The sequence below is a fragment of the Condylura cristata genome, unplaced genomic scaffold (genome assembly GCF_000260355.1).
Source record: "Condylura cristata isolate star-nosed mole 26May11 unplaced genomic scaffold, ConCri1.0 scaffold00034, whole genome shotgun sequence".
In the NCBI taxonomy this organism is placed as follows: Eukaryota; Metazoa; Chordata; class Mammalia; order Eulipotyphla; family Talpidae; genus Condylura; species Condylura cristata.
The window spans coordinates 10,849,484-10,867,495 of NW_004567135.1; the positions used below are offsets into that span (position 1 = coordinate 10,849,484).

At 49.9% G+C, this 18,012-nt stretch overlaps 1 protein-coding gene across 1 annotated transcript in view; it reads right to left on the bottom strand.

The window, feature by feature from the left end:
* The window catches only part of IQSEC3 (IQ motif and Sec7 domain 3), an 87,808-nt gene extending 76,849 nt beyond the window's left edge, over positions 1-10,959 (bottom strand). Inside the window, exon 1 of the mRNA XM_012732319.1 lies at positions 10,003-10,959. Coding sequence (XP_012587773.1) covers positions 10,003-10,556 — 554 coding nt within the window. The 5' untranslated portion in view covers positions 10,557-10,959. The remainder of the gene's footprint in view (positions 1-10,002) is intronic.
* Between the last annotated feature and the right edge of the window lie 7,053 nt (positions 10,960-18,012).

Sequence of the window (18,012 nt, forward strand, 5' to 3'; positions counted from 1 at the left end):
CGCCCCCGCGGGGGAGCGCGGGGAGGGGCGCGTGGGCCGGGAGATTCCAGCCTGCTTGTCAGCGGCTCGCCAACCCGCCCACACTGCCGGGAGCCTGACTCGGCGTCCTCCCCACGGAGAAGCCCCCGGGGAACGCGGCCAGAGCAGCAAGGGCTTCCCCCAGGCCCGCTAGCTAGCCAGTGAGTTTGGGGCCGTGGGAGGGAGAGAGGGGGCTGCCCCTGAGCCCTCACCACCAGCTGCTGGTTTTTCCGCAGGAATAGTCGAGCCCAGGGGAAATCCCTAGGGTACTTAGAGGTGCGAGCCCCGGCAGAATTTCCTTCATCGGTCCCCGACAAGCCTGCCAGGGCCGCCATACGTTGGGCGCATGGAAGCCACCCTTTTCTCCTGAGTGAGAATTGTGTTTCCTCTGTCCCCATCCTGAGCTTCGTTCCCAAGGCCTTTATGCTTTGGAAGTCATTCTTCACCTCCAAGTTGAGTCCTTCCTGCTGCAACAGCCTCTTAAGAGCTCTGCTTTGCCACAGACTGGTGAGATGGGGGGGAGGAGGGACAAAAAAAAATGTCTGCTTTGAGCGTCAAAGGGACGCCAAGGCCCAAAGAGGAAGGGTTGCACCAAGCTTGCTACACTCGGGGTCTGTGAGCTTGGGCACCCCCGTCAGGACTCAAGGCAAGAGAGTTCCTTTTTTAGGTGCATGTCCCTGCCTCTGGCAGTCCCTTTTAGCCTTCCCTGGTGGGTTTTTAGGAGTTAAGAAGCACCAAAAATGGCAAAGGTACTAAAATGGGCCGGTTTGGAGCATCCAGCACAGCTCATTGTAAAAGCCAGCTGTGCACAGGAAACACGGAAATTAGACACGAGCAAGAGATTCCCAGCCACTTTGTGGAGGCTTTGTTGCTGTTGCTGTTTTAAAATAATCATGGCGTTGAATTGATGAGCTGAATGAAAATTGTGGTAGACTGGAATCGTTCATCAAGGAAAAGATGTGGAATCCCGTGCCTCTGCCTGGGATGGAGAGGGCATTTCTGACTGGAGGCAGGGGGACGGCTGGTCTGACGTGACCCAGTCAAAGCCCTAGCTGTGGTGTGGTGCCAGGGCCCACACAGGTGCCGGGGAAGTCACACTGCTGCCTGCCATGTGGCACACTGCTGCCCCGTTGCTGAGCTGCCAGATATCTCAGTAGAATCCGGATGTCCACCCTGCACCTGACCGCCCTCCAGGCAGCCTTTCCAGGAGCTCTCATCCTCAGGCCCATGTCCTTCGGGTTGAGACTGATGAGGGATATAAGGACAGGCATGAAGGCACTGTAGATTCACCCCATTTTACAGCAGGGACTCCCCAGGAGGGATGACACAGGTTTTACAGAGAAAAGAGAAGGAACCCAGAATCCTGACAATGTGATGACCAAGGTGTCACCAGGAGACAGTAAAGGCTGTGAGGCCTACACACCTTGTGGTGATGTGGTGGTCATCCGTCTTCCCAGAGCAGTGACACACCCCCATACGCAGCCATACCCACTCGGTCCCACAGACACACCCACACCTTCCACACAGCCACGCACCCTCCATCCACGTCCTAAGGTTTTTCTGAACAGAGCCAACACTCCCTCCCAGGAAAAAGAGGCCTGGAGCTCGAGGCTGGTTCATGTTGAATCTCCCAGGTCACATGATGACTGGAGAATCCAGCTCTCTGTATCTTTCTACCCAGAAACATGACCATAATTTGGGCTTCCTTTCCCTCCCATCCTCACAGACCCGTTGCCATAGGTAGTGTGACAGGTGGGCAAAGCTACACGTGTGTGCACACGTGTGTGTGAAATGAGGTGCTCACGGCTTACTCCTAATGCAGCTTCCAGGAAGAGCACCGGGCTGGTCACAGGCGGGGCAGAGGCAAGGAGGGCCCGCCTTGCTCATGGGGAGGCTTGGGGTGCTCTGTTACTGGGAGTAGCACCTTGTCCCTCTTACTTCCCTTTGGCCTTAAGAGCTGAGCCTCTGATGTAGCTTTTCACATGTGTTTAGCTACCTAAACTGCTGTTGCTAAGCTCTTCCAGCAGGGTCTTCCTCCCACTGAGCTCTTCTCACACCATCCTCTCTCTCCCTGCACGCAAGTATCAGTGCTATGTCCTGTGTGTATCCGAAGAGCTTACTCATTCAACCAGTGTTGATCAGATGCCTGCTAGATGTCGAGTTAGCCTCTCCTCCCCACCTCTTCAGCTCGGGGCAGTGACCACACTGCCGGCTGTCCCTTCCTGCCCACACACCTGTACCATAGGCGAGCCCCAACAGGGTGGTGTGGATTTTGCCATCCAAAAATTTATTTTAAGATCTAGAAAGAATCAAAAGAGCCTCCCAACACCAGGATGCTCCTTAAATTGCTACCACATGACTTGGCACATGAAGCTCCCTGGGAAAGTGTCTCCTCCACACCCAGGTCATAACTGTACCAAGACAAGCGGACAGGGGAGCACCCTGGCCCCTCCCAGGCATGGCAATGCCAATTCCCTGCCAAACATAGCAGCAAGAAGGATCATTTAGGCTCTCAGCTGCCTCCCCCAAGAGTCTTTCCACTCCTGTGAGCCTCCTTCACCAACCTTAGTCATGGCTTCCTCCCTTATGAAACTTTCTCTCAGCAACTGCTCAAATAAACTTTCGTGCTGAAGTGTAAAAGACTGGTATAGATAAACATGTTTTTGTCCCACCCTAGGGGAATTTAATGATAATTGGAATAAGGGAAATAACATTGAACTAAGCAAATGAATCTCTAGTAGTGGAGTTTCTGGCATAGAGGATTCTGGAAGGCAGGACTCTTCCCTGGGCCCTCCAAACCGTGTAACTGGCTGCCTGATTGGCCTTGCATACCCACAGAGCAGTCCTGATCAGTTCCTTTGATCCCTGGATATTGTCAAGAACACTAGTTCTAGGTCTGCCACTGATTAGTTTGGGGGCACCTGTCACTTCCCTCTCAGGCCTCAGTTTCCTCGTTTGCCAAATGAGAAGTTTGGACCAAATGACCTTTATAGGAATTTTCCAACTCTGATGTTTTTTTGTGACTCTTCAGGGGCCTGGGGGTGGAGTTACCCTGGCTCCAGCTCCTAAAGCCCTCCCCCCCCAGCCCCCCAGCCCCTGCAGCTGTGGTCTAGGGAAAAGGGCCTGATGGCATGACAGAGCGTGGGCAGGGACTTGGGCCTGCAGCCCTGTGCCCACAGCAGTCTCCTGTCCGTGGGGAGGGAAGGGTACCGCTCAGCGCACAGGCTGGCCTTGCAGTTACATAACCCTCCCGGTTGGGCTATTGCAAACAAAGAGCAATAGCGAGCAGCTCATCCTCCCACTCTCTGCACTCACAGAGCAGGCTTTACCCACAGTGGCCCACTGCCATGATTGCCACCCTCGGAGAGAATTCTAGGAGCCCCCATCTTTTTTGTTTTTTCCTAGATGTTTCCTCTAAGAAAACCATTAGGAGAAGAAACTCTTGCCCGAGTTTCTAGACCCGAGAAAACAGAGTCCTCCCCCCCCACACTGCCCACTCCCCAGCCATCCCCAGAATACCCCGATAGCACACCAGGCCTCTCCTTTTCCTCAGCCCACTCTGTTGTTTGCAGCTTCCTGGTCTCAGAGTCCTACTTGTTCAGGTTCTACAAAAACAGATTCCCCCTTCTACCCCTGAGATGGAAGGACTTGGAGGAATGGATCAGGTTTCATTCTAGAAAAGAGGTGGTGGTGTCCTTGTTCAGACTCGGTCCCCAAACTCTCCACTTCTGTCCCTGATGAGTGTCCCCATTTAGAAAAGGGGAAAGGGGGAAGGTCTTCTTACTATTGTGGGGTTCTAGATAACTGATCTTCTACATCCTTAAGAGAAGTGCAAATAATCTTAACATGCAACAGAAGAGGTTCAAGTTGCACTTCAGGAAGCGTTTCCTAGCTATTAGGTTAGTGACCCCAGATCATGAAGGACGGTGCCTTTGTCCTGGCTGGCTACACAGGAAAGCTCCACATTTACGTGTCTGGAATAACTGGACAGCACATGCCCGGAAGTAGGGGTTGATGAGGAAATGGCACGGGGGTAAGGTAGTCTGGGAGGACAGAGGGCACCCTGTACCTGGACTCGTCTCTCGCTGTGATCTGTCTGAATGAGCCTTGAGCCCTGGTTTCTTTAACGGTAAAAATACTCCAGTGGATTGAGTACTTATTACATGCCCAGGGCAAGTGGGACTGTCTCGTTTTTAAACCTTACAAGGCTTTTAAAGTAGATAACTATTCTTTGTTTTAGAAATGAAAAACAGGGGCCTCCCTGGTGGCGCAGTGGATTAAAGCACAGCACTAGAAAGCTAGTGGCAGCTGCTTCAGCACAAGTTCGATCCCCAGGCAGGGAGGTGACTCATACATGCAGCAGACGGCTCCATTCTCGCCCCCTGCTCCCCTCAGCAGTGTATTCAGTGGATCTGCCTGTTCTGCTCCCCACTCTGTCTCTGGTGAGTCCTCTAACTGCCCCTGCACCTCTGTCCTGTACCCCAGTTCTGTATGTTAAAAATAAAACAAACAAGAATGAAAAAACAGAAGCTGAAAGAAGATAAGCCGCAAGTATCAGGCCTCTTAGCTGGAAGGCTGTGGTGCAGGATTTAGACTCAGGTATGCCTGCCTCCAAAGCCCAGCTTCTTAACCACCTAGATCTTAAAACTTCCATGATGTTATGGTTTTGTTAAGTTCTTTTCAGTCTGAAAAATCTAATTTCTTCCTCGCTCTACTCCTGATCCTTTGCTGTCTGTGTCCTCATTGCCTACCACAGAGAGGGTCACCCATTTTTCTCTGTGGAAACAAGGCGCTGTTTGCAGCCTGTGTGGGAACCTGCAGTTTGTGTGCATCTTTCCAGAAGCAGAGGAGGAAGGAGCTGCAGTGACCCAAGCCTTGGAAATCCTGCCAGACAGCCTTGCCTTTGGGGACCCGCCAAGTGCAATGAGAGTAACCCCCAAAAAAGAGTAACCCCCAAACTTCTTGCTACGGACCTCCTTTACTAAGCTGCTGCTGCTCTGTGTCCAGGGCCACTGAAATTATGTTTGAGCCCCAGCAAGAAAATGTTTAGGACCCCACCAAGGGGTCCTAAACAGACCTATTCAGACCTGTTCTGTCTGAAAATCTGTACATGGGATTTAAATTCAGGATCCAAGTCTCTCTCCAGGCCCTGGGTCCAACTGTTAAGTTCCGTCATCCTCCCTTTCATTCCCTCTCACCAGACCAGATCCCCCCGCCTTTCTTCATAAGTGACCTTTGTAACTCAGGCTGCACGGATATGTGCTGAATCAGCAAGAGCAACTGCTGCTCCTCTTGCTTGGTTTCAAGCCAGTGGAGAACCATGCCAGGATGCTTCTGTGAGGCCCTGTGGTATTAGCTGTCTGGTACTGGGAAGGGTTGGAAGGAAGGAAGGAGAGCGTGGTGCGGCAAGGTGCGGGACTGCTGAGGAGGAGAGAGCCACGAGTGTTTCCCAGAGGCCAGGGGTGACTTGTTTCTCTTGAATTGTGTGACTTTTAGGTGAACGGGAGGAAAGATGCATGATCTGGACTCTTAGAAAGGTAGGGAGCAGCAAATGTGCACAGGTGTGCCAACGCTGTAGCTACCAGCTGAGGGAAATGACACACACCCCTCCCTTGGTGAGCCTCATTCTGGTCTGGCCCATTTTCAGCAAGTACGCGGAGGCAGGACAGGCCCTGTGTGTGTGTCACAGCTCTTCTTACCCTGCTGACAGGGTTCAGGCTGGTGAGAGATGATTAGAGGAGGAGGGACTGCACCGTCAGAGAATGGGGTGAGGTACACATGCAATACAGATATCTCTGTGGATTGAGTCTTCCAGGCTCTGTCCCCTTTCCAGCTATTCTTGGCTCTTACTATTCCTGACATAAGCCCTGACTCCAACCAAAAAAAGTCTTCCCTCTGGACTCTGAACACGCTGTATATCCTCACCCTTTTTACCCTATCTGATAGGGAATAGATCTAGGCAATGATATCCTACTTATACTTGTTTAAATGTTTCTAGATATACGTCTTATGTATGTTAAGCAATGACTATTTCTTTCCTCTCTTTCCACAGCGAAGACTGCAGGGTTTTGAATGAATTTGATAGAACTGACTGGCTGACAGATCTTCACACTCTCTTAATAGCTCCCAGGATGGGCCGGTCACAGCCTGCCTCCTCCAAACAGACCCCCTGACGCAGCAAGAGCAGAGGCATCTGCCTCCACCAGCATCTTCAGCAGCTCAGCTAAGAAGCACCTGCAGTAATCCTCTGGCCATCCCAGCCCTAGTCAGTTTGAGACCATGGAGCTCAAAGGATGACTCAAGATTTATGCCATGCTTACCGGATAGGAGGAGAGAGAGAGGAATGAATATAGAGGATAGAAGGAAGAAAATATGGCAGACAAGATGTTTGAGGGAGAGAGAAATAAGGAGGAAGAGGGAAGAAAAAAGAGAAAGAAGGAAGATAGTGAGGGAAAAGAGTATAAAAGACAAAGAAAGGAAAAGAGGACAGGAGGACAGGAGCTGCTGGTCACTGCGACGTCATAGTCCCTTCGAGGTGGGGCGTTCCAGCCAGGATCTGACTTTGAATTATAATGCAAGAATTTTACCCAGTCTCCAGTGGTCAGCTGCCCAAGGACTTGGGGACATGGCCATGGCCTGGGAACCATGGGTTCTAAGTGCCTGGCCTGGCATATGGGGACATTGCTCAAATAGAGAACCTGTGGTCACTCTGAAGCCACTAGCTTTGGGGAGGGTCATGTGCTTGCATGGCTAGGAGGAGACTTTGCTGGTCAGGCCAGTCAGGCCGAGTCTCTGGCTCGAGCCAGAAGGATAATCAATTCTGTAGATGCTGTGAGCCTTGATTGAAAAAATAAAGAGGAGGAAGCTACGATTGCTGTTTTCATTAAGAGGCAAAAGCAGTGGGGGCTGGAGCTTAGCAAGAGCCAGGAAGCCTGCAGAGAAAGAATTTTAACCCCTCGAGTGTCTTCCATGATGTCTCTGCACTCACCCCCAGCCCCCCCACACACACAGCTATCTCAGCACGCCGCCCCCATACAGTGCCTTCCTTGGCCTGACCTCCACAGCCACCACCTTCACATCTCCCTGGCTGGAAGGAGGGAGAGCAGCAAAACTGCATATTAATGCAGATCAGATGACAATTAAACAATCCATTATTTCCCAGCTCTGGGTTCCCCAGGGCTCCTGGTTTTGGCCAGGAAGAGGAGTTCCAGGAAAAAGAACAAATTATGTCATGAAATAATGCATATAACACAGTGTCTTGACTCCGGGTAATCCTCACCCACCCATCAGCAACCCCGCTAAGCCCATATACTCACTATAATCAGACCAGAGAAGGAAACGCAAAGCAGGAGAATAGATGGACATTGCAACGATGCTCTACCATCAACGATTCCCCCTCTACCATCTCTTCCTCATACTTTGGCAGACCCAGTTGAGAACAAATTCTCCAAGGAGCTCCCACATGGAAACACCAAAGAAAACCCTGCTGGCTCTGCGCTTCTCTTTCCCTCACCCTAGGCCTGGAGCTCTCTCCCTGCCCGCTGGCTGCATCTAGCTCTGCACCATCAAGAGGCACAGCAGAGGACAAACAAAGTGAGCGTCTCAGGTAACAAAGATGGAGACACATATGTGGTCAATAAAAATGATTCCTTCCTGAGGGGGAAATTTGGGGTGAAGTTAGTTAAAACTTGGGGGAGGGAATGCTTGGTCCAAAGGGCATTCGGCTGTGGAGCTAGCTGCTCATTATTTCACTTCTAAGAGGAAGGAGAGTTGCAGTGAGGAAGTGAAACATGCATATCCGTGCTCTACCTCTCTGGGTGTCCAGGTTTGGGAAACCTTGAAGATTAGGAGAAAGGAACTTCTGGTGGCATTAACCTCTTAGAGCCTGGTACAATTTTGAGTGGAAGATGTCCAGCAACTTCTACTTTCTTCCTCTATTCTAATGCTTTTTTAATTCTTATTCTGCTCTCTTAGGAAGCTAAAGCAGGATGAGGGAAAAGGAAAGATAAGGGCACTATGCCAGATTAGGAATCCAGGAGTTCCTAAATCCTTGGGTTCCCTGCAAAAGCATGTGGGTAGGAATATCTGAGTTCTTCAAGGTACTTGGGGAGGAGGGGGGGCATAGCAAAGTCATTACCCAAGAAAAATTATTTTTCCTCAGCCCTGAAGGAATTCTTCCACTAAAGACGTGCAAAGAAAGTGGAGAACTCACCAAAGAGCATGAAGAAGGGAGTCAGGTGAAGATCCACAATTACCAGGAAGCTGGGGTTGCCTCCAGAGAAATGAAATAGCCCTTTTCCTCCTGTTTGGAGGAAAAGCCGCATAGTATCTTGGACGAATGTTGCATTGTGCTAACCAATAGGCATTGAGGGAAACTGATTTCTGTTTTTTATGCTAGATATGGAAAGAAAACCATGAAACTGAAGCAAGGACAAAGAGCACCAAGGAAGCTGGGAGGAAAACATCTTCGTGGCACTTGGATGAAATGCATTAGCTCTGCCAAGACATCCTAGCTCTTCACTCCCAAGACCTCATGGTTCTGGTCAAATCTATCCTGTGAGTAAACGTGCCTTGACCCAGCCTCTCCACTTTACAGTAGATGTGAGGACAAAATGAGCTTCTAAGGAATACATTGAATCATCACAAGTATTCCCAGATTTAAAGCACGTCGAGACTGAATGAAGATGATATTCTTGATTCTTCTTTCTCCTTCTCTCCCCACCTTACCCAACTCTTTCAGCATCGCAATTAGCAGGTATAGGTGCTGACTAGGTACTAATTCCTCTTGAGACAGTATTCCTTGCAATCTCCCCATCACCTGTCTAATCAGAGGAAGGGAGCCTGCATGGTTATAGCCTTCCCAGGACAGAGGAGAGAATATTGCAGCCACCCCTTTCTCCCATGTTCCTAGTTCATAGATCTCAGGAGTAAATAGCTTCAGGTCCTAGAGTCCCTCACGGGGGTTAATTTACACATTTCTCTCTGAGCCCAGTCTCCAGAGAGATTCCAGTTATCACCAGATAACCAGGAAAGGCAAGATTTGCAGTCACCAGCCACAACAGAGATTTAAGCAAGAATTGCATCCAAATACCAACTCCGTTTGCCAACTGTCTTTCTCCTCATTGTTCTCTTTCCATGATTGCCAACCACTCTGCACAGAAATTTTCTTTGAGTCAGATGGGAAAGCTCTAACTAGACTGAATTCACATGCTGTAGCTGAATCCTCCATTGACTTGGGGGTTGTTTCTCACACCCCTTTGACTCTATGGGGTTTCAGAAGAAAGACGTCCCCTCAAATCAGAGCAGAGTAAGCACCCCCAAATAAGCCACTCTTGGCTTTGACTCCCACTGCATCACTAAAAGAGCCATCTCCTTTCTCTGGAAACTGTTTCCTCCACCCTTCATTCTTCTCTATCTCCAGCCCCCCATTATCACACCACTGTCTCCTTATCCCCTGCCTCTTGAATCCTCTTAGACCCCTCCTGGATCCTGAGTCTTTTAAAGCTCTTTACAAGCCTCTTTGGCATGCTTCTGTTTTTTCATAGCTCACTTTCCATTCAGATCATTTTACTATCTGAACTCCCTCCCAAATTCTTCCTAACTTAAAAAAAAAATCTTCAGCTGTTCTCTTTCCCTCAGTTTTAACTTCACCCCAACTTCCTCCCAATCTTGTCCTTTTAAAACCATCCAGATCCCAATATCCCCAATCACTTAAAACCCATCTCTTTCCTTCTTTGCTCCCGGCGGTGGTCTGAATACTCCCTTTTGCTCCAGCATCCTTCAAACATTCTCAAACACGGAGATCATTTCCTCCACTCTCCTTGACACACTCCTCCCACCCAAATATCTTCTCACCCCTTCACTTCATGTTACCCTCGAAAATTCAGACTTTCAGTGCACCAGAATTCCCCTCGTCACCCCCTCACACCCATCTGCTCCCTTTTCTCCCACCACAACAGTCCCCATCCCTTCTTCCCCACTCACTCGGGTCTCCTGCTCAGGACGCCCTTGCCGAGGGTAGCGGGGGATTTGTGCTGAAGGAGGGCTCCAGCGGCCGCGCAACAACTCGGAGGACGCTCCTTCTCCTTGTCGGCCACGGCCACGGGCACCACCGGGTGTTGATGGGGTGACTGGGGTGCGTGAGCCCTGCCGCTGGGGCCCGGCTGGGGGTGCACCAGGAGCTGTCCGTGGTGCTGAATCGGTGGCTGCTCTGGTGTGGGCTGTGGCGAGGCAGGCGAGACCTGTCCGTGGTTCTGGAGAGGTTCCTGGGCCCCGGCGGCGGCAGTAGTGGGGGTTGCCGGTATAGCCGGCAGCCGGGCTGGCGACGGAGGGACGAGTCCAGGCGGTGGCTGGGCTTGCAGCAGCTGCTGGTGCTCCCACAGGCTGCGGTTCTCGGCGCTTAGCTCGTCCAGCCGCCGCTCCAGTTCGTCGATGCGCTGGCGCTGGGTGTGGATGAGGCTCTGCTGGTTCTGCACGATGGCCGTGAGCTCCTTGAGGTAGAGCACGGCACGCACCGGGTTCTCCAGCAGGCTCTCCATGCCGCCCGCCACCGCCTGCGCTCTGCCTGCGCCTCGGCAGGCGGCGAGGAGCGGAGGGCGCGCAGGAGCCGAGCAGCCCCAGCGATCCTCTCTGGCGGGCCCAGCCTCCTTCCCCCGCCGCCGGCACCGCGTCACCGCCACACAGACATTCACACACGCACTGAGGGGCGGGACCGCAACGCCAGTGCCCACCCACCTACCATCCCATCTCTAGGCTTCGTGAGGAGTCTCAGCTTCCTGCAGGGTAGCGAGGAGAGGTGGGAGGCCAGTGAGAGTGGGGGCAGAGAAGCAGACTAAACGAGAGAGAACCGTGCTCAGTAGGCTGTATGTGGAGAAAAAGGGAAGCGGGAGAAACCGAAACGGTGTTACTGAAGAAATGCGGTGGGACAATAGGAGAAGAGAAGTGCTTAACAAAGGAGGGAAAGAGGAGAGGCAGAGACCAAAGAAAGCAGAAAAGGGAAAGACGAGGACTAAGAGAGAGAGAGAGAAATGTTTTTTGGAGGAAGTCTTGCAACTGTGAAAGCATCACGAATTCTTTTTCCTGTGTCCAGCCATCCCAGAGGCTGGGGGTACAGCTTAAAGACCTGAGGAGAAGATGCACTATTATGCGAGGGATTCCCTGGACCACAAGGAAAATAGTATTAACTGTGAACACTAGAAGGCATCTATCCTGAGGAAACTTCCAGTAGAAAGGCTGCTGGTGCTGGGTTTTCTGTGGGAATGAGACCTGAGGACCATCTTAGCCCTTTACTAGCAACACAGATTAAATAAACCAGGCACTCTGTGTCATGGGCTAATCCTTCCAGAAACTTCTGGAGAGAACATTCTGTTTGACAAACATTTATGAAATTCATACTGTTACCAGACACTGGGCTGGTTAGTGTTAAGATAAAGATAACTAGAAGGGGATTTTTTTACTAAGTAGATGAAACAGGTAGTAACTATTTAATTTCTGTATATGATGGTGGTTGTCAGTGATAAAGTAGAAATGTACCAGAGTTCTATAGGATCCCCAAAGTTTTGGCATCTAGGAAGGCATCTTGGCGGAAGTAACACTTGAATTGGGAAGAGTGTTCCAGAAAGGGGGAACAGAGATATGAAACAGTTTGAACTAAATCATTCATTGATTTCTACAGTAAATATGTATAAAAAGACCTAACTAAAGTACTAGGAACTAGCATAATATTTATTTTTTATAATTAAAGAGATTATATATCTAATAGATGTGACTTGCATGTGAATAACTAAAATACAAAGCAAGAATCCTGTATGAGCTCTTCAAGCCAGTGCCCTAGGAGTTTGGGGGAGGGTAAAGTTGGGTTTGACTGTGGTGATCTAATAAGGTCAGAGAGCGGTGTCATTCAACCTGGGCTATGAAGGATGGAAGGATTTAAACAGGTAGAACAGTGGAGCAAAAGATGAGGAGGATATATCACATAGCAGGAAAAGACTACGGAATAGAAAGAATCTGGCAAAGAAATGACCCTATCCTCTTACAAAAATGGAACAGGAAGGAGACTGGGCTGTCGGTTCTCTTAACCTGCCTGTTTTTGTACTGTCCCATTCTTCACACAGGCGGTCCACCATGCTCCCTACCCACCCACTCTTCCCCCAGGATACCAGGCATCGTGTGAGTTGGACAAGCCAGGCCCATGTGGTACCAGATTTGAGTGACCTTATGGGAAGACTTCTGTGCTCTGCAAATATATTGGTTTCTCTGCAATTGTAGCATGTTTTTATTTTGCTCTTCTCCCATTTATTTCCCTAGCAAACTTCCTTTTATAAAGAATGAGTGAAGGAAGCTTATCCACAGCTGAGCCAACAGTTGGGAGAACAGAGCACCCAAGAGGATATTTTGGTAGTGATTATGTTCCAGCTAGATAATGGAGGTAGGGATGGAGCAAGAGCACACAAAAGCTCAAATTCCTTTCTGAATTTTCTTTGCTTGCCTGGTTGATTTGCTGTCCCCGAGTTGGGTACTCATAGAAATCAATAACGTTTCTGTAAGTGAAATAGCCTCCAGCAGCATAATTATCCATGGAATTTGTTTTCTGTGTCCCACATTAGTCCTGCCATGTTGGGATCCCTCGGAATAAGACCCAAGCGTTTCATTTTAAACTTTTTTCTTTCATTAAATGCAACTTTATTGCATGTACGAATAATATCCACTCAGTTGCATGTACTAATAATACCCACTCACTTTGAGTGCACAGTTAGAGGAAATCGGCAAATATATGCATCCCTGTAATAAAAACTTTTACCACTACGTAAAGTAGCCTTATGCTCCTCTGCAGCTCGGTGGGTGACTGAGGTTGAGGATGAAAGCGCCACTGATCTGATTTCTGCCAAAATTAGTTCCGCCTGTTCTAGAGTTTCATAAAATTGGTCATTGTGGAGTATCTACTCTTTTGTGTCTTTCTTTTTTTGTTCAGCATAATTCTTTTGCGGTCTCTGCATTCTGTTATAGGTATTCTAGGATAAAAGAAGATGATCAGGCTTTTCCGTCTCTGTGGCTATCACCTGTGACCTTGAGCGCGTTAACCTAAAAGGTGCTTGAGTGTGGGGCGCACGTGCCTGATTGTGGACACCTGAGCACGGGTGTGTGCGCATGTGCAGTGTGCACACCTGTGCCTCGGAGGGAAGGCCTATGAGGGCGGCGTCACCCAGAGGCAGCTACAGCGGGTGAGTAAAGGCTATGAGAGGAACCCAGGGGAAAAGAGCATCTAGAGATTCACAGGGGGGCCAAGTTGCGGTCTCCCTGCTGTCTTGTTTCCCCTGAGCACTATTTAAAAACCTGTGAGAATGATGCCAAGAGCTTCAGGGTCCTCTTTTAAGCTGTCCGAACTGATGGTGAACCTACCCAGCCTGGGATGTCTTCAAAACAGGTACTAATAATTTGTTCCTTTGAGTAGCATTCTATGGTGTGGATGTGCCATGATTTATTCACCGGTTGATGGCAACCCACTTGATCCTTTCAAGACTTTTTAGGGCAAGACTAAATTAATCATTCTCCAAGGGCTAATGTATCCTTACTACTATAGAGTGATCGTTCTGTCATCGGGTTGAATGCTGCCCACTTCTCCTTGGGCTGGCTGGTCAGAACTCTAACCTCTTTCAGCCTTGTGCAGGATTTATCCAGCTTAAAACCTCCCGTTCATCATCTTCTCCCTGCTGGTTTTTCTCCCGTTACACATGCTTAGCCTTCAGTAGCAGACTCCAGGAGGGTTCTCTGTAGATTCCTGGAGCTCTGTAGAGGCAACGCTCCTCCTGGTTCTACACCCTGTGCAGTCAGCCACCTCGGCCTCCCCAAACTCCAGGCTCTGTGTCCTTACTCAGAAGCGGTCATGCTCTGCTTTGGCCCAGCCTTCCTGCACTGCAGTCTTGAAAGTTCATCTCGCCAGGCAGCCACAGGGCTCAGCTACTTCGTTTTCAGAAATTATAGTCCCGAACTGCTAGTTAGTCAGTGTCTGAAAATTGGTTTTTAAATACAAGTGTATATTGGAATGTAATAACTTTTCTAGTGGAGAATGTGAGAACAAGTGCAGTCCCAATTTTTGGCCTCTGACCAATTCTTTGCTGCCAGGAGCCAAAAACTACATTTTTAATAAATCATTCCAGGTGATTCTGATGTCCCCTAAATGTATGATCTAGGCTGGAGGGCTGCAAAGGATGTCTTGTAGTCCTCTTTAGTTTATGAGAGTTTCATTACATTATCATTGAACCCTGACATCAACGCCCTGAGCAAAGCAGGGAAGGGATTGTTATTCCCATCTCAGGACACAACCTTTGAAACCCACAGAATTGAGACTCTCCTGAAGCAAGATGGCTGACAGGTGGCTCTACTGACACTGGGATGCTTGTCTGCAGACCCGAATGCAGGCTTGCCTCCCACACGCTGCGAGGAGCTGGGAGCCCCGGAGAAACAGGCCCACATGTGTGGTGCCCAGAGCTCTGGCTGGTCCTGCTTTCCTCCTCATTGCCTTCCAGGTCCTCTTCCAGCATCACACCCCACCGTGCCTGCTGGTGAACAGGACACGCCAATCTAATCGGAACATACACTCCCCCCGTGATCCAACCACCTTTTTCTGTCTTTCTAGTATGTTCTACTCTGTCTCAAGTGCCGTTCCTTACCTTGAGCCCCTGCATGCCCCAGTTCTCAAGTCCCATGAAGGTTCAGCAGGAAGGCCATTTATGATGCCATTAGTATTTTCCACATTCTTCTTCCTTAGATTCTCATAGCTCTTTATCTCTGCATCTGGCATTTGCTGCTCTTGTTGTATATTTATCTGTGTAGTTGTGTTCACCTCATGGCTGTAAGCTCCGTGAGAACAAGAGTCCAGCCTTAGAGACCTGGACATCCTCCACCCTCCAGCTGCATCCACCCCAAGGCTTTGGGCACAAGAGGTGTTCAAATAGTATGTGTTCAGTGAAAGAATCAGGGCGTGATTAGGAGAAGCCAGGGGGGACAATGAGCAATCATACATAGCTACAGGAAGGAATTCAGTCACAGAAAACGGCACTTCACCCTCTTTAAAGACCCACAGCAGGACGCTTGGTTAACTTGGGCGTGTGTGTGCCTTGCCACATACATAGGTAATCAACAACAAAACGCCTCCAAGTTGAGATTGCAGAACAAGGTCGTTTCTAGATTCCCTCTTAGCTATGACATGCATTTATAAAATTCTAATGCTGGGGTAATTTGATGGGAGGAGAAGAGGTACTTGTGGGGTTTTGATGCCCAAAGACCGCCCACAAGAACAGCAGGTCATTCAGTTCTTTTGGTCTCGAGTATTAATTCAGTACCTCTCTCTCTCCCAGCTACCCAATAAAAGCCGGGTGCTGTCCCTGTGTCCACAGGGGAGATCCATGGGTTGGGAGCCTGGGAGTGGGGCAGCCAGGAGGTCTTGTCACTTCCACTCTGATTTCACACCTGGCTCTAGCCAGACAGTTCTGGAGCCTGGAGCTAGCCTTGGCGGGTCTGCTTCAACCCACAAGGCTTTCCGGGCCCTAGACGACCAGAGAGGCTACTCAGGAGCACGGTGTCCAGCCCTCCCTCTCTGGCCCAGCAGTGCTAAGCACCCCACACAGACTTCTCCTGGCTCCCATAGGCTCCTCATGCATTCTGCTACCAGGGCTGGAAATGAATCAGGGAAGCGAAGCAAATAGCAGCTTTTCCCTATGACCTTTTGGATCTATTTTCCTGAGTTTTGCCTTGTAGTTATATAATAATAATGATGAAAGTCCTTTGTATTCCATTTCATGGTTTTAAACATCTCCGAGCCTTGGTTTTCTCGGCTGTGAGGTGGGAATGGTATCTAAACCCACATCAGCGCTCACTGTGAGGATAAATCTGCATGTGATGTGCCATCACACACACTCATTTTATCTGATTCTCAGTGAGTGGTACTCAGTGAGTGGTAGTGAGTGGCATGTTTTTCAGATGTGGCAAAGAGGCTCAGAGAGGGTGGGTGGCTTTCTTTATAGAACTCAGAAAATAAAGACAGATACAGGACTGGAGTCCAGTATCCCCTTCCCTGCATATGCGATCTTAGGATGTCTGATGTGGCGAGAATACCGTTTGTTTTGTTTTGTTTTTAAAGATCTTTTTATGCACACAGAACTGGGGTACAGGCCAGAGGAGCAGGGGCAGTGAGAGGCTTCACCAGAGACAGTGGGGAGCAGAACAGGCTGACTGACAAAGCACACTGCTGAGGGGAGCAGCAGGCAGGTCAGGAGAGGTCTGCCGCGCCATGTGGTCACCTCCAGGATGGGGAATTGAACTCATGCTGCAGCAGCTTTGGCTTCTTAGTGCTGTGCTTTAACCTGCTGCGCCATCAGGGAGGACCCGGAGAGAATACTTTCGAGGGGAGGAGTGTCAGCAAAGAACTTCCAGTTGCCTGTGAGGCTAAGTGAGCACTGAGAACAACACCTGGCACAGCACAATCCCGGCAAAAACCAGTTTACTACTGAGTGGTTCACATTATCCTCAGTATGACCGGTACTTCCCCAAATATACAGTCTCACCTGCCAAAAACCTATAGGGAATTATGAGCCCATCTTACAAATGGGCACACAGAAATAATGGCTTTTCCAAGACTGAGTCATCCCACTCAGACCAGGCATTGGGGTATCTCAGGCAGGAGTTCTCTTAGATCAGCCCAGGATGGGATTTAAGATTTTTCCACATCTCGTGTGGCAGAGTTCGGCTGAGGGGATGACACCTGCTTTCGGTACCATCTCTTTGGGGTTTTTCCAGATTTGACAGTGAATTTGAGTCATAGAAAGAGAACAGGGGCTCTAGAAAAGGCCGGTGTGGGCTGGACCCTCCCTCTGCCCCTCCCCAACAGTGATCAGAGGAGGTGATTTAGCTCCTTGGGGTCTCGGGGTCCTCGCCTCACCCAGGGAGCATGGCTTCATGGAGACAGCACATTATCTGTCCGCATGAGTCATTAGCATGTCATAGGAGCAGCAAAGACTTCCCTGCAGTGGGAGATGGGGCTTCACTGGGCAGGGGTCCTGCGTGGATCACTTGCTCCCCTGTGCTCCTCCGTCCTCATCTGTGAAATGGGTCTGTGTTGCTGTCTCCCGAGTTCCCATCTGGCAATGTTCTGTCTGAACAGGAGAGTGGGAAATTGTGTGGAGCATTAGCCCAGGTGCAAACAGAATGTTTAGTTGTAGTTAAAGGTGGGGACATGCTCCCTCATTGTTCCCAGCTCCAGTTCCCCTAATTGGCCAGTCCCAAATGTGGAAAAGGCCCTAAGTCTCCATGAGAGGCAACCTGAGGCAACCCAAAAGCCCTGTGAAGACAAATGTGCAGAGAGAACTTTCCTCTTCTGAGGAGGCCATGGTGGGGCGTCACTCGGAAACCTGGAAACCACGGTCTCAGAGCCCTGGCCACTGGTTCTAGCCTGTTGCCTCTCCTCCTGACAGACACAGGCCCTGCCTGAACTCTGGGAAGTCAGGAGCAGGGTGAATTCAGGGGATCTAAGCTCAGTCACTCTAACAATTTCCACCCCAAAGCAAGTGGCACACACATCACATCCCATCGCACTTCCCTGACCACCAATTTCCCAGGCCAAGCAGGTCCTGCTCACAAGAGGGTCACCTAGTTGTAAGATGGCAAGATGGCCAGGAAGATTTTTCTGATGCTGAACTGGGATCCTTTCCTTTGCTTCAGGACTCTGAAGTTTCACCTTATGCAAGTCTGTCCTAACTCCCACTGGGCTTTGCCTCCCCAGGAAGACAAAGGTGAGGGGGGAAGGAGTGAGGAGGCCACGTCTACCTGCCGAGCTTCCTTGTGCAGCCTCTGTCTGCACACACAAGCTGTGGGTGTCGCGTTGGACGAGTTGTTTTAAAATATTCCTTTTGCAGGTTCCTGCCAGCTCGTCCCCACACCCACCCATAGAACTGCTCTAAGAATGACCCAGGAATTAGAACCCAGTCACAGCACCCCACT